Source organism: Misgurnus anguillicaudatus, chromosome 20, assembly GCF_027580225.2.
Source record: "Misgurnus anguillicaudatus chromosome 20, ASM2758022v2, whole genome shotgun sequence".
NCBI lineage: Eukaryota > Metazoa > Chordata > Actinopteri > Cypriniformes > Cobitidae > Misgurnus > Misgurnus anguillicaudatus.
Genome location: NC_073356.2, coordinates 30,368,585 through 30,391,465, shown reverse-complemented (window position 1 = coordinate 30,391,465; position 22,881 = coordinate 30,368,585). Strand labels below are relative to the sequence as shown.

The window sequence follows — 22,881 nt, the reverse complement described above, 5'->3', positions numbered from 1 at the left end:
GTTGGTGCCAGACGAGCCGGTCTGAGTATTTCACAATCTGCTCAGTTACTGGGATTTTCACGCACAACCATTTCTAGGGTTTACAAAGAATGGTGTGAAAAGGGAAAAACATCCAGTATGTGGCAGTCCTGTGGGCGAAAATGCCTTGTTGATGCTAGAGGCCAGAGGGGAATGGGCCGACTGATTCAAGCTGATAGAAGAGCAACTTTGACTGAAATAACCACTCATTATAACCGAGGTATGCAGCAAAGCATTTGTGAAGCCACAACACACACAGCGGATGGGCTAAAACAGCAGAAGACCCCACCGGTACCACTCATCTCCACTACAAACAGGAAAAAGGGGCTACAATTTGCACAAGCAATCAAAATTGGACAGTTGAAGACTGGAAAATTTTGCCTGGTCTGATGAGTCTCGAGTTCTGTCGAGACATTCAGATGGTAGGATCAGAATTTGGCATAAACAGAATGAGAACATGGATCCATCATGCCTTGTTACCACTGTGTAGGCTGGTGGTGGTGGTGTAATGGTGTAGGCGATGTTTTCTTGGCACACTTTAGGCCCCTTAGTGCCAATTGGGCATTGTTTAAATGCCACGGCCTACCTGAGCATTGTTTCTGACCATGTCCATCCCTTTATGACCACCATGTACTCATCCTCTGATGGCTACTTCCATCAGGATAATGCACGATGTCACAAAGCTTGAATCATTTAAAATTGGTTTCTTGTACATGACAATGAGTTCACTGTACTAAAATGGCCACCACAGTCACCAGATCTCAGTCAACCCAAAAGAGCATCTTTAGAATGTGGTGGAACGGGAGCTTCGTGTCTTGGATGTGCATCCCACAAATTTCCATTAACTGCAAGATGCTATCCTATCAATATGGGCCAACATTTCTAAAGAATGTTTTCAGATATATCAAATATTATCAGTATATCATCCACAACAAACCCCCCAAAATCCTGGATGTCTTAAAGGGGACATATCATGAAAATCTATTTTTTCCCCATGTTTAAGTGCTATAATTGGGTCCCCAGTGCTTCTATCAACCTATAGAAAATGTGAAAAAGATCAACCCAGTAACTTTGGTAAACCATTCTCTGCAAGCAAGCATGTGAAAAAATAGGTAATTGAAATGTGGCTTCCCTTTTGATGTAAGAGGGGGATCATCTTATAATAATACCACCCCTTAATCTCCTATTTTGTTCAGTAAGATAGGGTTCAAATCAACAAACAGAGGTTTATATCTATTATTGATTGGCCTGTCTAGTGGGCGTCCTGGATTCTATAAATTGTTTTGGTAACTATAAAAAGAGGGCATCTTAATAGTTCAAATAGACATTATCACCAGAAGAAGATATTGCTGCAGACTGGAGATATTCAAATGGGGGTGTGAACTCCACGAGGGGCGGGGTTGGCCGAACTGTCGGCTCAATGCCACTAGGTGTCGCTCTAACACAACTTTACGCGTATGCTCAACAGTTTGCTTTTATAACAGCTATAACTCAGATTCGATACAACTAGTTCTGTTATCATCAAAACGATTTAAACATAAAGCAGTTTTTCATGCATTCAATTTTAAATCAGTTTATAAAACTTCATAATTTACCTCATCAAAGTACCCACTAAACTTAACAGTGGCCCTCTGGCCCCATCTAAAGGACCCAATTCACTTAACACCAACTGAAGAAAAGTGAAAGCAGTTTTGTCTTGTGATGGCGGGGAGGGTCAAGCGGATTTCTGGGTTGTTGTTGTGAACGATCAGGCCTACAGGAGGAGACGGGGGTAAACCCAAGTTAAAGATGGCGGAAATCGAAGGAGATGAGACTGCTCGGCCCGCTCCTCCGTCGTCGTTGCTACCCACAGAGTCCCGCGTGAACGAATCCGATATGATCGAGTCGACGGGCGGTTCTGGTAGCCGGACCCCGACCGTGCTTACATCGGGTCCGCGCGTGGTTCGGATAATCAAATCGGAGTCGGGTTACGGATTCAACGTCCGCGGTCAAGTAAGCGAAGGCGGCCAACTGCGGAGCATTAACGGAGAGCTGTACGCTCCTCTCCAGCATGTCAGCGCCGTGTTACCCGGGGGCGCAGCAGATCAGGCCGGAATCGTAAAAGGAGACAGAATATTAGAGGTTAAGTCATTTATTTGCCAAATTATTTCTCATTTTGTTTAAGGGGTTGTAGTGCTGTCAATCCGTTACAATGTATCAATCTCGTTCTAAGCTGTGATGTCACATTTTACGCTACAACATTGTAGCAGAGTAAGATCAATACATGACTGTATACTTTACATTATTTTTACTCAAATTTCGAGCTAGGAGTGGAATCTGTTGATATTTTTGAGATTTCTTGGCCCTGCTTGCAAACACGTCCCTGTGATGGCAGTAAATAGATCATTATTATTTAAAAGTTGAGCAGATAAGATGTACTAGTAAAGGCGTTTTGGGAAGTTCTTAAATGTTACTATAGGGTATGTGTCCTATTTAAACGTTTGTTGTGTAACAGTGTCATTGCTTCGGTGCATTGAATAATTTGTTGGCTATACGTCACTAACGTCGCATCGCAATTGACGCTGTGAAAACAACATTCACTATATTGATATATATATATTTTTTTGACCACGGATATTATAATTATATATTAATATATGAATATAAATTCCTAACATATCTTATTTGTTGCATAAATCCAGAAGTATCACGCGCACAATGACTTCCACAAATGACAGAACTATGTGGGTTAGTCATATGCTCTCTTATTATTACTGACAGCTAAAGCTAATAAAGTAATAGTTTGGATGTTTCTTAGGATTACATTCAGACTGTCAGCAATATCTAGCTAGCTATCTCAAAGTAGCATGTATCACAAAGTATCTCAAAGTAACGTGTCACATTGTTATAATGTGTTTTATAATCAATAAAAAAAATGTAAAATTTATCATGGTATGGTATGGTGTGTGTGTGATATATATATATTATTTATGAGACCTACGAACAAACTTAAAGTAAAGTATACACTCATGAATATTATGTGCTTAAAGTAATAGTCCAATTTCTTAAAAGAAAAATCCAGACAATTCACTCACCACCATGTCATCCAAAATGCCGATGTCCCCCTTCCCTATTCGAGAAGAAACCATGCTTCTTGAGGAAAACATTGCAGGATTTTTCTCATTTTAATGGACTTTAATATACACCAACAATTAATACTTAACACTTAACAGTTTTTTTCAACCGAGTTTCAAACGACTATAAACAATCCCAAACGAGGCATAAGGGTCTTATCTAGCAAAACAATTAAAGAAAAATAACAAATATACACTTTTAAACCACAATTTCTCATCTAGATCCGGCCCTGAAAGCGTCAGCGTGACCTCACGCCATACGTCATGATGTCAAGAGGTCACAGAGGACGAACGCGAAACTCCGCCCCAAGTGTTTACATGTGTTGAGAAAGAGGACCGTTCCTACGTTGTTGTATGTGGAATGATACTAATTAATGTCTTTGTGTCAGTTTATTGTTTAAAATGGTCCGCAAATGTGCGTTTTATATATGTAACACGTGACCTCCCTACGTCACTACGCATTTGGGTTAGGTCGCGCTGGACTGACCTAGACGAAAAGTTGTGGTTTGGGGGTGCATATTTTTTGTTTTTCTTGTCAAAAATGACAATCGTTTCGCTAGATAAGAGCCTTATGCCTCGTTTGGGATCATTCAAAGTCCTTTGAAACTCCGTTGAAAAAAACTGTTAAGTGACGAGTTCTATTAAAGTCCATTAAAATGAGAAAAATCCCGGAATGTTTTCCTCAAAAAACACAATTTCCTCCCGACTGAACAAAGAAAGACACCAACACCTTGGATGACATGGTGGTGAGTAAATTATCTGGATTTTTCTTTTAAGAAAATGGACTATTCCTTTAACTGTTCTTAAAATAACGTCAATGTATACATTTACTTAGTCTAGTAGTCTAGTTATTTTCTTTATGCAAACTTTTAGGGGTGAAACATGACCCCGTCCTGTTCTTGTAAAACTTATCTGATAAGGTGTATGGGTAACAACAGATTGGCGCTATGAGAATGATTTCAGATTCACTTCAGTTAAAATGTATTGTAAGAGGCAACAGTGTAAGTTGAACCACAAATGTCAGGTCAACAAAGTATATGCTTAGAAAGGCATGGTTTATAATGTTAGTTCCTGTCACTAAACTTACATGAGGATGTGCTGGTGATGTTTTTATCACCTGAACTTAGTGCACTATCATCTAATTTGTGTACAAGAGATAAAGTCATGGTATGTGTATGTAAATAAAGAAACCATTGATCACAGTCTAGTCAAAGTGTTTTTGTACACAACTGGTGTCAGGAGACAACTGGAAATGTTTTCATTCGTTCAGAAGTAACAACTGAGGGAATTTGTATGTTGTGTAATTATTATGCTACACTAGTCCTTCTTTTAGTCATTGTTCCTTCCTTTTAAAACATTCATATTGTTACAATTACAATAAGCTGGTTTAGTAATGTGTCAGATGTTGCTAAATTTATCCACTCTTATATTGCATTCATTGAAAATGTTAAGAACACAGTTTTTTCTTCCTGAAATGACAAAAGGAACCAGTGACTGAACCTGTTTTAATGTTATTTAAGGACATGTAAGACTCAGCATAAGATTGAGTTACTTTAATTTATCACAGTTATTAAAACACCTAACTATTAATTATTAAAACTAAACTTTACAGAATATCAAAACAATGCTGTGGAAATTTTTTAGGATTTGTGTCTCTTTAAAATAATCAGCTTTTAAAATGTTTAATCATAGATTAAGTGATTGTTAGGAGTTGCATATGCATCATTATGACTGATCATTATGGGACGGTTTCCCGGACAGGGATTATAGTCCAAGACTAAAATAAATGTAAGAGCTGTCCAAACTGAAAACAACTTGCACTGACATATTTTAAAATACATCAGTGCCGTTTGTTTTGCCTCAAAATGCACACCAGTAAAGTTTTTAGTAAGGCATGTTTGATCAAACTAAATATTTCCTAATTAAATTAAGCCCTAGTCCAGGTTTAAAATAATCCCTGTCTGTGAAACCAGCCCTATGTGTCTGGATGCTCAGTGATCATTGCTCAGAGCATTGCATTAGCAGCACAAAAGGTCATGGGTTCGAACCCAGGTGAAAAACGTATACCTTGTAATGCACTGTTAGTCGTTTTGGATTATCTGCCAAATGCATGAATGTAAATTTGTTTTAAGTAATTATTTTTTAAAAATATACATCCTAATAGCTAATAAATTTGAAGGACGAGCCGAGGCTGATTTCCTTAGGAACTCTTTGTGTTGAACTGTTTTCCGTTCTCTGTCTTGAGTGTCTCCTCCCAAGATAAACATAAATGTTTTAGAAAGGAAACTGTTATATTTAGCGACATTTTGAATTTTACATGCAAAATCAACCCTAACTTGTATCTATGATATGCTTTTCTTTATCGTTCTCTCATGTTACACTGTTACAGTACTTCCCTATACTAGAATGAGGAAGCTTTTACAATCTTAGGGAATCTTTCCCTGGTTGCGTTCAATAGGTGGTCATGTGAACGTTGTTATATAATAGTTTGTTCCTGTTATAAACTCATAAACCAGCATATTTCAATTATGTTGCACATTTTTAAAATGTTGAATTGGATTAAACTAGGAAGTTTATTATTTTATAAAATCATCAGAAAACCTTTCATTTTGTTTTATAACTTAGTGAACGATGTAATGTGCTAACGGTTGAATTTAATTATAAAAAAAATTGTAAATATTTAGGCCTAATTTGTGCTGAACTAAACAGAAGAAACACACTTGGGTTTGTTTTATGCATTGAGACCTATAAGTATATTGTAGATTATCCATCAAAAGCATTTTTGAAAGGGTTTGATTCAGTGCATGTGCCCTGACGTGTTGCATATTTTTTGTAACACTTTTTTGGTCAAATTAGTTCTCTGATTTTAATGACATATGTATTTCACTAATGGCATTGTGGCTGGTTATTGTAGATTGCATTTTTGCATATGCTTTCATCCAATATTTTCAGGGGTGCAAACTTGTCACCTTTCGGCGAAATTCGCCGTTTTTTTATACAAAATAGGTCATTCTTGTGATTCGTCTAGATCCGATGAGTTTTTGAAAATGAGGGGTGAGGGGGGTCTGCGACATGGTAGCAGTAAATGAAATTATGAAAATCATGTCCAGCTATTGTGGTAACGATGTCAAATTACTAGCCAGTTTGGCGGGTTATGTTTTACAATTTATAGCCACCTCATTTGCTGCCCAAGTTTAAGCAGTCTGCAGATTGAGTGCACATACTTAACTCGTAGTATTTTTCTCATTTGAGGTTACGCGCCCACGTCACGTTGCTGTGCGCGTGGTCATAAAGCTTAACATTTGTTAACGCACCGCAGTTTTAAGTTAAGTGATTTTAAGCCGTTGACAACAGTGCTATATGCGCTATATACCTGTTTCTGTTTAAGAGGAGCGTGCAAGCCGCGTATCCGCTTATATAAGAGCGCTTGTGTCTTGTCACCTTTTTCACCCCTGATGAGTTTGCACCCCTGATTTTACCAATGAAACATGTCACACTTTCACTTTCTCTTCTGCAGTAATGGCTTGAGTGTAGAAGGGGCGACACACAAGCAGGTGGTGGATCTCATCAGGGCTGGACAGAGAGAGTTGGTGTTGACCGTCCTCTCGGTGCCGGCACAGGATGCAGACGGGCTTGAGGTTGGTGACGAAGGTTCGGTGACACCCAATTTCGACTATAGCGACAAACAGGCCGTTCCCATTTCAGTCCCTACATACAAACACGTGGAGCAGCACTCGGAAAAATTTGTGGTACGTTCAGCTGTTTAATGTGATTTTTTTTTTAAGGAACATTCAATCGATATGCTAAAAATGATTCTTAATTTCAAATAAACCCTTTTTAGCTGGATAATAAGAATATATATTATTATATTCATCTTTAAATCTATTTTCTTTTAATTCTCTGGTTTTAGGTGTATAATGTGTACATGTCAGGCAGACAGCTCTGCTCAAAGCGTTACAGGGAGTTTGCAATACTTCATCAGAACCTCAAGAGAGAGTTTTCCAACTTCACTTTCCCGAAGCTGCCGGGAAAATGGCCCTTCTCTTTGTCTGAACAACAGCTGGATGTGCGTCGGAGAGGACTGGAGGAATATCTGGAGAGAGGTGTGACACGAATGACAAACAGATGTCTGTGAAATATTTTTATATGATGATACATTAGGAAAAGAGGAACACATGGTGCTGTGGTTACATTATGTGGCTTTGACACATTAGGCCTTGATAATGCTCAGAAAATATAAAAGATATTTAAAGTCCCCTTTTGCTGAAAATCAAGTTTTTATTGTTGTTTATATGTCTATGTGGTGTTTGTAATATGCTTTAAGCCAACCATGTGCAAATTCATCATTCAACACCATTGCTGAGTATTTTCTCGGTTTGCCTCTGTGTGCTACATCACGAGTGGATCAGTAGTTCGAACCATATATATTATGTATGATTGTCGCATACCCTCGGCTCTGAAACTGCTGCTTCAGTTCTACCTTTTGATGCTCAAGTCGTGTAAAATCTCGAACAGGTTTTAACATCAGTGCAGTTCACGTATGTATGTGTGAAACTGGACTTAGCAGTTATGTGTCTGAAACCGCTGAATGTAGCATCTATTTACATGCATATCTATGGTCCGAGGTGGTGGGAAAGAGTGGGGGCGGGTGCTAATTTGCATATTCATAGTTCCTCTTATACTAAATGAGACAAAGGTGTAGTTACATTCAAGCTGTTTTATAGCATGAAGAAACTACTGCCACAGGAAAAACTTTTACATATGCTATTATAAAGCTCAAAGTGATAAAATTATCGACTATAAGTGGACTTTAAGCTAAATGTGTAAATTCCGTCATTTCTGCACCGCTATCAAGTAAAATAATGATTATGTACAAACGTGTTTCCTAAGTGCCCAATGTATATGTCATTGGTCAGATAAACAGATTGTCCCACCCCAAATTCATGCCATTGGTTAAATTAGCATAAGTTGTTATTTTAGATTTGTTTGGTCCTAAAATTTTGCTGGGAAATTAACCAACAAACATTAGACTTCTTGTAAGTAAATACCGGAGTATAAGTCGCATCAGTCGTATCAGTCAAAAATGCGTTTTGAAGAGGAAAAAACAAATATAAGTCGCAGTGGACTATACGTCGCATTTATTTCGAGAATTATTTTAAAAAATCCAAGCCGCAGAACAGACATTTAAAGATGCAGTGTGTAACTTTTATAAGAATCTTTTGACAGAAATGCAATATAAAATACATAACTATATTTTCAGTGGTGTTTAAAGACCTTTTACTATGAACCATTATGCCATTATGTTTTTATTACCTTACAAGAGATGTTTTTATCTACATACACAGAGGGTCCCCTTACATGGAAGTCGCCATTTTGTGCCGCCATGTTTCTATAGAAGCCCTTAACGGACAAACTTTTTTTACTAAGTTGTCTCCGAAGATGACATGTTTGTCTGGTGGCGGCTACCGTAGCTTCTCTATGCGTTTCGGTGAACAGTGGACTGAAACGTTGGTTGAAATTTGTAACCTCACCACTAGATGCCACGAAAATTTACACACTGCACCTTTAATCTGGAAATACAAGTTATTTAACTAAACAATAGTACAGAACGGTAGGCTGAATCGGTGTCAGTAAATGTTAAAGTAACATAAACAGTTATTTACATGATGCACAATACCATACAGAACATACCTGGAAGGCTGAATAGGCAAAATTAACACGTCAAGCCAAATCAAGTTTAAAATACGTCCTGAAGTCATTCCCCATGACTGAATCCATTGAATTACATAAATACAGGACCAGCATAGAGCGGACTCTTGTGGCTGTAGACACAGTAATGGTTTCTCTTGGTTCATATTTTGACACATAAGTCGCACCTGACTGTATGTTCCAGGACCTGCCAAACTATGAAAAAAGTGTGACTTATAGTCTGGAAAATACGGTATATTTGCATATTAAACTGGAATAGGAAGAGCTGTTATCACTTGAAAATGATACACGCCAGCTTAAAAAAAAACTGCTCAAATTTTCATTGATTCCTGTTCATGATTGTTATGCACATGATTTGCTTTGCATTTTTGGTTTTGTTATATTCATGCACCTATGCAGTCAACAGTCATGGAAGTGGTTTTGATTGCATGTTTGACTTTATACAGATGCACCAGAACTCTGAAAGTTTGTGGTATTTGCATGATACGATATGGCGATGTGTTATATATAAATATCCTGTTTTTCTTTCTTCAGTGTGCTCTGTACGAGTCATAGGTGAGAGCGACATCATGCAAGAATTTCTGTCTGAATCGAATGAGGTGAGCATTTCCCCGCAGATCCGTATTAAAATAATTGCGTGACTCGGCCCATTAACTCAACGTGATCTTGCTTTAAAGAATCACAACGGTGTATCGGACGTGGAGTTACGGATAGCCCTTCCTGATAAAACCACGGTCTCTGTGAGAGTCCGGAAAAACAGCACCACTGACCAGGTTTACCAGGTAAATGTCACATGGTCATATTTATACAACACCAGCTGGTAGACAGCTAGTGTGTCACATGATATTCGTGTATCTTGCTGTATATTCTAACACCTGTGAGCTCTCCAGTGCGAGATGAAAAGTTCATCTAAGTGCTTAAGTATTATTTGTCGTTTTTATAGGCCCTCGTTTTGAAGGTTGGAATGGACAGCATGATGGCCAGTTACTTTGCTCTTTTTGAAGTTATTAACCACTCATTTGGTAAGCATTCTCTCCTTTTCTGCCTGCATGCATTTGTTTGTGTGAAAAGTAACTGCAATAGTGATTCTTATTATGAGAGATAAAGATCTAAGGTTCCATCAGTGGCGGCTCGTGATTGCTCTTCCGAGTGGCGCAAAATCAAAATATGTGTTTGGAGTGTCTCATGTGGGTTGCTTGTGTTTTCAAAATGTGTGTTTGTTGCGTCATGTGAACCATGTGCATTGCGTGTTTTGTCAAAATAAGTGACTGCTACACACGCGTCGAAACCGTTTATGACAAAAGAGATGCTCACGTTCACAAAATACACGCAAGACACTCACTTAACAGTAAACTCTGATTACGCATGAGATTATACGAGTATCTGGCAAACGCGAGCGTCTCTTTTTTTCGTAAACCATTTGGACGCGTCTGCAGCGGGCGATTATTTTGACGAGACACGTGATGCACACAGGATCGCTCGACGCGCTGAACACACATTTTGAAATTACGAAACGCACGCATGTGTTGACGAACTTCGCATCGTGCGTCCTCGAAAAAAGAAGTCACCGGCCGCCACTGGGTTCCATCTGAACTAAACAAAAAAAACATGTATCTTTTGACATAGACGTTATTGACAAACGTCAATATGTAAGGGAAAGTTGCGAGATTTTTTATTCTCCGACAACAACCACCTGAAATTAGTAACATAGCCTCATCCGGGTACATTAAGGCATCTTGACAGGTGAAGTTTAATACAAAAAAAAAGCTAAATTAATGACATTTATGAGATTATATTTACAATTTATTAAGCCGTGTTCGTCTTGTCTCGTCCTAAAGTTATTAGGGTAACGGTCTTTCCTTGCTGAAGGTATGGATTTCTCACACAACGTCAGATCAATGTCCATATGTTTACTGAAAACGTTGTGGACATCTTAAAGGAAAACACCACCGTTTTTTTAATATTTGACTATGTTCTTACCTCAGCTTAGACGAATTAATACATACCTATCTTTTTCCATGCGTGCGCTTAATCTTTGTACAGCGCGTCGTGAATACTATTGGCGCGTAGTAATGATGATGGAACTGCGCACCGAGATCGAAGTGCTGCAAACTAAGTGCTCTTCCGCCATACAATACAGTTCTCATTTTTTATCCTCCTAAAAAATCGCCACGTTATATTTTGTGCCACCATACTTACTCATGTAAATACTCATGTAACAGTCTTTAAATGGGGAAAACATGGAAGTGTTTGGTGGCTTCTAAATTCATCCCTGTTTGGATCCTAAGGAATGAATGGGGCTAGGCTAAATGCTAACACATTTACAACGCGCTGTACAAAGATTGGGTGCATGCATTGAAAAAAAGATAGTTATGTATTAATTAATCTGGGTTGAGGTAAGAACATAGTAAAATATTGAAAAACGGTGGTGTTTTCCTTTAAGCAAACCCAAAATGCTTTGGACTGTGTGCCATACCTCTTTACATTAATATTTTTCTATTACTAAAAGTATCTGTTTTCTCTGCAGTACGTAAATTGGCTCCTAATGAGTTCCCACACAAGCTGTATGTGCAGAACTACACCTCAGCGGTGCCTGGAACGTGTCTCACAATGCGCAAGTGGCTCTTTAGTACACAAGATGAGGAATTGATGCGAGAAAACCCGCTGGCCCTCCATTACTGCTTCCATCAGGTCAGTCGCAAAAGCCTCCATCATATCAGTAAGACATTATTGTCTGCTTTGGTCTGTTGAATCTGCTACATTTTACTTGTCACATTTACCTTTTTGTAGTCCACGTAATCAACTTTCCTTTAATTTTTCACTGACTGTTAGAATTAAACAGGAGTGTTTATGTAATGGCGCTTTTCCATTGCATTGTACCCCACGTTTTGGGTCGGGTCAGCTTATTTTTGGGGGCTATTCCACTGGGAGCAATACGTAGTAGCTGATTTATTGGGGTTCCAAGCGAGCCGAGCTGATACCAAAACATGACGTGAAACACTGTAGATCATTTATTGGTCTGAGAGAATCGTCACTACCAGCGTCATCGCTATAATGTAAAAGATTAGCTTTACCTTCGTGCTAGCTTGCGCTGTCTCGAGTAAACCTGTTGTCATCTGTGCTTTGCTGTAAGTTCCTAAACTCCTTTTTAGTGATGAAAAACATCCACAGGTTGAGAATCAGGAACACCATAACAGTTTTTTCCAGACATGCAGTTTGTGGCCGCACATTTGCGACGTGCACGTCCACATATATGCTTAAATGCAACTTAAATGAGGCTCAGCAGAGCGCATCGACTGACGCCACAGGTGTTTATACAGAAACACCATTTGAGACAGGGGTAGTGATAAATGTGATGTGCAAATATCTATTTGTGGTGGTCAATTTAAATTTACGGTGGACTGAGAAATAAATGAATGTATTGGGATGTATAGGATTCCGATAACGCTCTCACATGTATGATGTCACAGCAGTAGGCAGCGCAAATATATCGACACGTCTATAATCCCTCCCCACTCCGAAGTGTTACTGAACTCGATGGAAAAGCTAACCAAGACAAAGTGAAGAAAGCTGATCTGACCTAAACCGCGGTGTACTATGCAATGGAAAAGCACCATAAGTCGCTTGTTATGCGTGACAACACTAGTTAAAGGGATAGTTCTTCCAAAAATTAAAATACTGTCATCATTTACTCACTCTGATGTTGTTACAAACCTATATACATTTCTTGGTTCTGCTATACACGACGATAGTAGTAGTATTTTTTTTACTATGGAAGTCAATGGTATTCTGTTTCATACCACATATTTGTTAAAGAAAGAAAAATCCAGATAATTTACTCACCACCATGTCATCCAAAATGTTGATGTCTTTCTTTGTTCAGTCGAGAAGAAATTATGTTTTTTGACAACATTGCAGGATTTTTCTCATTTTAATGGACTTTAATAGAGCCCAACATTTAATACTTAACTCAACACTTAACAGTTTTTTTCAACGGAGTTTCAAAGGACTATAAACAATCCCAAACGAGGCATAAGGGTCTTATCTAGCGAAACGATTGTCATTTTTGACAAGAAAAATAAAAAATATGCTCTTTTAAACCACAACTTCTCGTCTAGATCTGGTCCAGCGCGACCTAACGTAAATGCGTAGTCAGAGGTGGGTAGTAACGAATTACATTTACTTCGTTACATTTACTTGAGTACATTTTTTGGGTAACTAGTACTTTTAGAGTAAATTTAGGGATGGGTACTTTTTACTCTTACTCAAGTACATTTCTAATGAAAAATCTGTACTTTTACTTCGCTACATTCGGTGGCGTTACTACGCTACTTTCAAATGGTAATAATTAATGAATATATTTCTTTTTTAAGTTTATATGGCTTGTTCGAAAGTCTCGCGAGACATTAGAGAGGCTGCGTGTGTTGCGAGGGGTGGCTACGTATCACCCTTTAGCGCGCGTAGATGAAAGGAGATGACTGAAGCGGAGGATGACCTATGCAAGCTATCGGAGGCAGATCACGCGTGGCCTCAAGTTTGGTCTATGTTTACACTACAAAAGGTCAAAAAGAATAGTTTCATAATGCGATGTATGCTTTGTGCACCAAAACGAACTGACATCTCAGCGTACAGGAATTCAAGCTCCAACCTGAAACAACACGGCGGTACGTGTCACTTTGTGCATTGCCTTATAATAATATTATTTCACGCACTGTTTTTGTCATATGCGCTCTTGTGCAAGCAATGAAAATTACTCTAACCTTACAAACAACACACGTTCACATCTGCACATTTCCATATCATTTCCTCATAAAACTAAACAAATTGAACAGCATAATGTTAAGTCTTGCATTAATATAATACGGGAGAACCGGGGCAAAAGTAACGCTGGACGAAAGTAACAAAGCGATTTTCTCAGAGGACTGATAACATTTGCATCCCAAACTATGACAGCATCTTTGCAACCCTTGACAGAGCTGACAAATATCGCGTTATTTACTCACCATTTTCCGGGTGTAGATCCAGAAAGGTGTTTTCAACCATAAGTAAATTCCAAAAGCGGTCATTGTTTTCTTATAACGCGTTGTGTTTCTCGTTTCATCAATCTTCAGGTTATTTAGTGCTCTAACACATCCTGAAGTTTGACTTCTCAAGAGTTTTTCAAAATAAAAGTAAATCGTGTTTAAATGTGAGGAGATCCTGTCAGGACGAAAGTAACACTTACTTTTGTACCATTTATATTATTCTAATTTAATTTAATTTAATTTACATAGTGTTCAAACTGTTGAATTTAAGTTTGTACTGTTGGTTGCTTTTGAAACATTTGATAAAACTGAAATTTAAAATGAAAATATAATTTCATTATTTTTTACAAATATAAATTACAAAATATGTTTGCAGTTACATATTAAAGAGGTCATAGTCATGTATAGTTAATAAAAACAAGTGTAACACGAAAATCTACATTGTTTTGTTGTGTTAAAAAAAAGTAACAATTCACCACTTATGTTCAAAGTGAAAATACTAGTCATTTTACATTTGTTAAAAATTCCACCTGGTATTAATAGACCACACTTGTGAGTTACTGACCACAGCAAAAATATATCTCTGTCTGAAACATTATCTTTAAAAATTTAAAAAACGTAAAAAGAAAAAAAATCTGAAAAATGGTACTTTTTGCCTGTTCTCCCCTACACATAACCGGACACCTTACTTAAATGTAGAAAATACATACGAATAAAAACTGGATTGTATTTTATTTAATTCCTTCCTATATACTATGTTTTTAAAGAAACATGTTTTATATATTATAATAAATGTAGAGTTGATTTGCAAAAACAGATGAGTTCCATTTGAAATTCTAAAATAAGCATTTTATCAAGCTCCTTATGTTCATTAATTGCACATTAATGGCAATGAAAATAACCTATTCATGTAAAAACATGATAACAAACAGAGACACACACATTCTTTTTTTGCTTACTGTAAGCTTGTTTAAAGGCAGATGCAGCCAAATTTTGTTGTGAACGTGAAAATAAGGACACAGTTAACTGTCAGAAAACAGTCAGTGTGTGTTTAAGATTTTTTTAATGACACGTTATGTGATGTTGGAGGACTGAGATAGACTGCTTTACTTTAACCTAGGTTTATTAGTAGTATATAAGCAGAACAATGAGACTTTTAAGGAGAGGTTTGTGAAAGCCCTCCAAGTAGTCTGAAATTTAGGGATTTTACGCTTCTTTTCAATCTGATCGGAAGTAACGAGTAACTAACTACTTGAGTAGTTTTTTCATCTAATACTTTTTTACTCTTACTCAAGTAAATAATTAGATTGTTACTTTTACTTTTACTTGAGTAAATTTTTGTATAAGTACTTGTACTTTTACTTGAGTACAGATTTTGGGTACTCTACCCACCTCTGTGCGTAGTGACGTAGGGAGGTCACGTGTAACACATATAAAACGCACATTTGCGGACCATTGTAAACAATAAACTGACACAAAGACATTAATTAGTATCAGTTGACATACAACAACGTAGGAACGGTCCTCTTTCAACACATTTGTAAACACTGGGGCGGAGTTTCGCGTTCGTCCTCCGTGACCTCTTGACGTCATGACGTATTGCGTGGGGTCACGCTGCCGCATCACGACCGGATCTAGACAAGAAGTTGTGGTTTAAAAGTTCATATTTTTTATTTTTCTTGTCAAAAATGACAATCGTTTCGCTAGATAAGACCCTTATCCCTCGTTTGGGATTGTTTATAGTCCTTTGAAACTCCGTTGAAAAAAAACTGTTAAGTGTTGAGTTAAGTATTAAATGTTGGGTTCTATTAAAGTCCATTAAAATGAGAAAATCCTGCAATGTTTTCCTCAAAAAACATAATTTCTTCTCGACTCAACAAAGAAAGACATCAACGTTTTGGATGACATGGTGGTGAGTAAATTATCTGGATTTTTCTTTTAAGAAAATGGAATATTCCTTTAAGAAGCAGGAAGCACCGTTTGACTTTTACTTTTTTTTGTGAACTAGCCCTTTAAGTTGCTAAGACTTAAGACTCGGACAGCTCCTTGGCCACAACAACTCGTACTGTATGCTCTGCGCATGTCCAGTAGCCACTGATATGGCTCATGATTTGTCACTTACATAAATAATCTGGTTGGACTGAGATGTTATAAGTCTAGCTACAAGCATTGAGATGCTATGAGTATAAGTTTAACCACAGGCACATGTTTATTTATGCTACAACTTTGTGGACATGCATACTTCCTTATACAAATTACAGTAAATACAGACTATAAACATAGCAAATGGTACAGTTTCTGAATTGCCTAGTTATAGCACCACAAGTCTTGGTTTAGCATCACTTTGCATTCTAGTCACCACATTTGCATGGCTAAAGCACTGTATGCATAGAAGTTGCCTTCATTCGTTTCTCTAAACAAGTACACTCTTGACTTCTAGCGATTCAGTACTACTAAAGGGATAGTTTACGCAAAAATGAAAATTCTGTCATCATTTACTCACTCTCATGTTGTTACAAACCTGTATAAGTTTCTTTGTGCTGATGAACACAAAGGAAGATATTTTGAGGAATATTTGAAATCAAATGGTTCATGAGCCCCATTCACTTCCATAGTATTCTTTTTTCCTACTATGAAAATGAATGAGGCTCGTGATCAGGAACTATCCCTTTAAGCTCAAATAATTTAAATTTTCAAGCAAACGTTTTAGCGAGCCAATCAGGAGTGGACAGTGTTCTGTACAGGTTTAAATGGGATCTGATGCGTTTTATAATCTGAATGCTCAAACCTCATTTAGAAGCAGAGAAAAATGCCTGTGACCATATCGCATTTGTAGGGTAAAAGCTGTTTTGCATAAACTTAAAGGAATAGTCTACTCATTTTCAATGTTGAAGTGTGTTGTTTCCATGACTGGGAGTGGTTGATGCATCCCTCTATCATCTGTGTGCGTGCGCGTGGGCGCTGGGGCGCGCTGCGGCGCTTCGATAGCATTTAGCTTAGCCCCATTCATTCAATGGTACCATTTAGAGATAAAGTTAGAAGTGACCAAACACATCAACGTTTTTCCTATTTAAGACGAGTAGTTATACGAGCAAGTTTGGTGGTACAAAATAAAACGTAGCGCTTTTCTAAGCGGATTTAAAAGAGGAACTATACTTTATGCGCAGTAACACCCTCCCTCTCCCATTATGAGAGTGAGAAGGGGAGCGGACTTTTCAGGCGCGTCGGGGTGCTCCCAAGAGTGCTGTTGCGCCATGGAATGTAGTTCCTCTTTTGAATCCGCTTAGAAAAGCGCTACGTTTTATTTTGTACCACCAAACTTGCTCGTATAACTACTCGTCTTAAATAGGAAAAACGTTGATGTGTTTGGTCACTTCTAACTTTATCTCTAAATGGTAACATTGAATGAATGGGGCTAAGCTAAATGCTATCGTAGCGTCGCAGCGCGCTCCAGCGCTTACGTGCACGCACACAGATGATAGAGGGATGTATCAACAATTCTTAGTTAAGGTAATAACATATTTTAATATTGAAAATGAGTAGACTATTCCTTTAACTTAACTATTTCTGGTTTGCCTGACACATGCAATGACACACATTAAAAATTTTGAAAAAATTTCGAAATCCCCCTCAAATGTAATCACAGGTGTTTACAAGAACATAAAGAAACCCATTTTACTGAGGTGGACACAGTTTTGGTCTCTCTCAGCTGACAGATGGTAATAACAGGTGTAAACAGCTATAGCAGTTCATCTCCTACATTGTCTCTTTTCTCTCTGTTTTCCAGGCACAGGATGATGTAAAGAAGGGATTCATTAAAGCAGAAGATAAAGCCTATCAGCTACAGAAACTAGCAGAACAAAGGAAGATGACAATGGTATCACATCCTCTTTCTGTGACAGAATAACATTGTTTATTATTTTAAATGGATAGTTTAAAAATAAAATTCTGTTATCATTTACTCACTCTCATGTTGTTATAAACCTGTATAAATGTCTTTGTTCTGATGAACACAAAGGAAGATATTTTGAGGAATGTTTGTAAGCAAACCGATCAGAGGCTTCCATAGTAGGAAAAATGAATACTATGGAAGTCAATGGGGATTCTGATCGGAACATTCCTTAAAATATCTTCCTTCGTGTTCATCAGAACAAAGAAATGTATACAGGATTGTAACAATATGAGAGTGAGTAAATAATGACAGAATTATTTTTTTTTTTGGGTGAACTATCCCTTTAACATGCTCTAGTTAGGTTGTACCAGTGTAAAAATGCTAAATCTATTAGATATATTAGATTTAAAGCTCTTCTTTATCACGAATATGCATTTGTTTTCCACCTCTTCTCCTTTAATCTCCCTCTCGTTCAGTATCTGAGTCTCCTGCGTTCATGTGAAGGATACAACGAGGTGATGTTCCCTCACTGTGCATGTGACTCGCGAAGGAAAGGTCATGTGATCACGGCTATCAGCATGAAGCATTTCAAACTGCACGCTTGCACGGAGGACGGCACTTTGGAGGTGGGCGGGCTGGTGCTTTGAATATTTGTTTACCAATATAATATATATTGTAAAAGCTCACAGCTAGTTTCAGACCTAAATGCTATCTATAGAAAGAGTATTGTCAGTTTTGTTGTTTCTTGTTGCGTACTTTGATATAATTTTTTATATAAGAGTGAAATCTTGCTTGATTGTGATGTTTGTTTACTTGTTTGTACTTTGTGTTTGGCACACTTACAGAATCAGGTGATACTTTTCGAATGGTCAGAAATGCAGAGATGGGACACGGATGAGGAGGGTATGGCCTTCTGCTTCGAGTATGTGCGGGGGGAGAAGAAACCTCGCTGGGTTAAAATTTTCACTCCTTATGTAAGCCATACACAGTCACACATATTTATGTACTGTATATACATTACAACTAAAAGTAATATAGTATATGGCAAAAAATGGTTTAGTGGAAAATGGATACATATTGAACTGTTCATAGTGTAATAAACAAAAACTGTGTGTGCATGTTCTCCTTTTTATTTTAACTACATGCACGAGTGCTTTGAAAGGATTTTCTGCGAGCTCAAATGGAGGAAAGAGGTATTATACACATTTCTTCCTTTTGCTTCATTTACCTTTAGTGTAGTGTTATTGTTTGTTAATGTGTTTCTCTTTAAAATTTGAAGGTTGAAGAAGAAGCCTCGGACAAAGGAAATAAGAACTGTAGTAATAATGGTGAGATGAAAACCTTGTGCCCTCTTGTAACACACACACACACTCATGTGATGCACATAAACAGAAACCTGAAGTACTGGTTAATTTTTACATTTTAATCCCGAGTGAGTATGAAGTCACATGTCAGGCTTGTGGTCCTTATTTGAACATTCTTGATGCTTAAAAGAAATCCTGCCATTTTTTGAAAGATCAAATAACGAAATGTATTCCTTTCTGTTATGTAACAAACAGGAAACACAAATGCCATAACAAAATAAACATTAAGGCCATGTACAGTCGGCTGTGGAAATTGGTAAAGGCTTCTAATGCGAACAGCAAATGTGCTTTTATTATTTAACATAGTCAAGTTTTACTGATTACAAAGTACAAAAATGAGAACAAACTGTGCTACAAAAAACCTAAAATTAAAAATGTACCAGGTAATGTTTTTTGCTGTTGTTAGCTGGCAAATCGGTTACCGTAAAACTTCAAATAATAGCCCGGGCTTTTATTTTCCCAAACCTATCGTCACACCAGGCGTCTAAAAGAGACAGGCGTCTATAAGAGACAGGCTTTTAATTTAATTGTTCCAGCATGACAGCAGGAGGTTACCACATATTACGTTTTATTTATAATTTGAATGTGTTCAACAAATTAGTTAGTGTAAGAACAACAGTCTTAAATTATTAGCAGTATAAATAAAGCAAACAAGGATATGTTTTTTTATTGGTTGTTGCGTGAAATCTTACCCAGATACAACAGTGCTATTTTCTGATTGGCTATTGTGTAGCCTCTTTCTTTTTTTTGTATTGGCTCGCTCGACTAGAACTCTAGGGAAGACGGGCTTGATAGAGAGAGAGAGAGAGTGCGGCCAGATACATTTTGGGTGCTGCATCATATTAAATATGATAAAGTGTTTCCGCGTGAGAAATACAATGTGTGGCGGGAGTGCATGCATGACAAAAGACTGAAAGCCCGGCTATTATCAGCGGCCTCAAAAAACTACCGGCCCACCTGGAAATGTCCCGACTCTCCCGATTGCCACTTCGCTACTGTCATCATCACCTCAATTCTGACGACGAACCTTGTTGTGTTGTCATAGTGATGAGTAACGGAACGACTGCGTCTGTCACGTGACATCTACCGGTAAGCAAAAAAAAACTTTTGCGTGTTCAATCTGCACCATAGAACTGGCTTAAACAGACGATCTGACGGGTTTTAGAAGATTAAATACAACCCGAAATTAAAAAACAGACCAGGCCTTTATTTGAGACAGGCGTTAATTTACCCAAACCTGTCGTCACACTAGGCGTCTATTTGGGACTCGGCTATTATTTGAAGTTTTACGGTACTAATGATTTTTTTTGTCCAATGATGTTACTTTTAAGTATTCATTTTCTCAAGGTAAAACTTTTAACATTAGAAAATTAAACATTTAAATGACACCTATTATGCAAATTCACTTTTGTAAGGTGATTGGACATAAATGTGTATTGGCAGTTTGTGAACACAATCATCCTACAATGAAACAAATCCACCCACTTGCTCTTTTTTTAAACCCTAAACCAAGCATTCTCAATAGAGACGCCGTTTTGATTTTCTTGTTAATGTGATGTCACACTGATAAAGCCCTGCCCACAGCCACTGTCTGACAGTCCTGCATTAACATAGTTTCCGTCCTCAGCGAGTTGTACGCTGTCTGCCTTAACTTAATATTGAGATGTGTCTCAGACAGTGTTCACAGAAATCAGATTTATTTTAAAGGCGGGGTGCATGATTTTTGAAAACCACTTTGGAAAAGGGAGTCAGACCGAGTACCAAAACAAACTTGTAGCCAATCAGCATTAAGGGGCAGTCTACTAACCGACATCGTTGCCCTTTAAAACACCCAACAGCAGGTAAAAACTTGATAAGGAAATGGTCTAAAACTTTCAATAAAGCAAATTAATCCTATGTGTTGCAGATTATCTGTCCCCGCTGGAGCAGCAGAAGGGCTGGCGCCACCTAGGGGGAGAGATCGCCACCTCCTAATGCTTCTTCTCTGAGTTCCCCTGTTGAACCGCAGAAGATGCGCTGGATCATCAAACTAGAAAGGACCACCATAACGACCATGCTACCACGGCAACACCCTAGCGACGCTATACCAACCATGTTTCCACGGAGACAAAAGTGTGCCTTTTCAAATGCAGAGCATTCCATATGGCAGCCAAGTCACTACGGCAACAAATAACGCCATTGTTATCATGACGAAGGAGATGCATAACCGAGCTAAGAAGCTGTTTGACTCCACATAAAGACCACCAATGGGTTCTCCTGCCATTTCATTCATACATACTTTGAACTCACACAAATACATATAATGCATAGAACAAGAACTAGAGATCTTCCATGCCTATTGGTTTAGGAGACAGACTTTCCTTTTTTCTGTTGGCTGGGTTTTTTTTAAGCATGTGCTAAGAAAAGTTATGTACAAAACTGCAACCATCACAGTGGAAAAAAGATATAGTGGAAGGCAAAGCCATGCATTAAAAAATAAACAAATCAGTTAAATAGTGTAGCGAATCGATTATTATTATTTGCCCACTGTTGCTGACTTTAGTTACCCCAATACTTACTAAACACATTTATTTCCATTTAGAATAAAATGGGAGTAAGGAAGTCTCTGGGAGCACTGACATAGGAAGATTTTTGTAACTAAAAATCAAGTGAAAAGGACATCCCAAACATTATTGTGTAGCATACAAACATTTCATTTTGGTGTAGTTTGGTTAAGATACCTGTAGGGGGCGCCAGCATCCTATTACTCTGTGTGTGGATGTGAATGAGAGTCTGTTGTATTTCCTTTCATTGTTTTATTGTTTGTTGGCTGTAGAGGGAACAGAACCGTTTGTGTGCCCGAGTTTAATTTAGAGGAAAAAGCTTCCCTGGACTTATCTGTGGAAATAGGGCCACACCGCACCTGTTGATTGGTTTAGTGAAGTGAAAGTCAATGAGCATGCTTAAATTTAACTGTTGGCTATAGAAAACTTAAAATCCCATGCACACAAACACACTGCTGTAATGTTTTTAACAGACATGCACATTTATTGCAAGGCAGAAACTTCCACCATTCCAGAAATCAGCTAATTCAGTGCTTAAGCCAACTTGGCTAGAAAGGCCGATCAATGAGTGAGGTTGTGATGTATGCGAGGTTGTGTGTATGTGCTCTTATAGGGTCTCCTTTAACATTGGCAGCAACGTAGCAAACATTGTCTTTGGTCTAAAGCCTACTTAAAAAATTGGCAAAGTTATGATTTACATGTTTAGGTTATTAATTCAACCAGTTAAATGTAAATTTAAAAAAAAAATGTGTGTGTTATGTAATTTGTCATTTTGTCAGGAGTGCAGGTGTGACACTTGTTCAACCTTGCAATATTCACCAGCGCTATAAAAATAATAATTTGATCAGTGTTTATTTTGTCTCACTGTGCCCGGAAAAAACATGAATGTACCAAGAATGTATTTATAATATGGAGGATTATTAATAAGACTTTGTTATTAACTTGACCTGCAGATGAAGTTGATTATAAAATTTAAGACACTAACCAACTCTTCTCTTCCCACTGAGTGTTGTTTTTTTACTTTGGTCTGCTTTGAAAGTATTAATGTTTATGTGTTACCCTGTGCGTTTTGGAAAATCTGTGTAAGGGACGAGGACGACAAAGTAAATTTGAAAGTTATCGGCTATTTGTTTGTGTTCATCTGTAAATTTACTTGCTATGTGTAGTGCTGACACAGTCTTGTTGCTTTTCTGACTGAAAAACGTTAATTTATTTACT

General features: G+C 37.7%; 1 protein-coding gene across 1 annotated transcript; it reads left to right on the top strand.

Annotated features, from left to right (window-relative positions):
- The first annotated feature begins 1,620 nt into the window (after positions 1-1,620).
- Positions 1,621-22,651, top strand: snx27a (sorting nexin 27a). The gene is made up of 13 exons (XM_073858508.1): positions 1,621-2,144; positions 6,652-6,880; positions 7,042-7,234; positions 9,375-9,439; positions 9,518-9,622; positions 9,784-9,862; positions 11,368-11,531; positions 17,652-17,741; positions 18,233-18,382; positions 18,602-18,730; positions 18,890-18,949; positions 19,036-19,084; positions 21,027-22,651. The coding sequence occupies exons 1-13, from the start codon at positions 1,807-1,809 to the stop codon at positions 21,092-21,094; spliced, it is 1,719 nt and encodes a 572-aa protein (XP_073714609.1). The 5' UTR covers positions 1,621-1,806; the 3' UTR covers positions 21,095-22,651.
- The last annotated feature ends 230 nt before the right edge of the window (positions 22,652-22,881 follow it).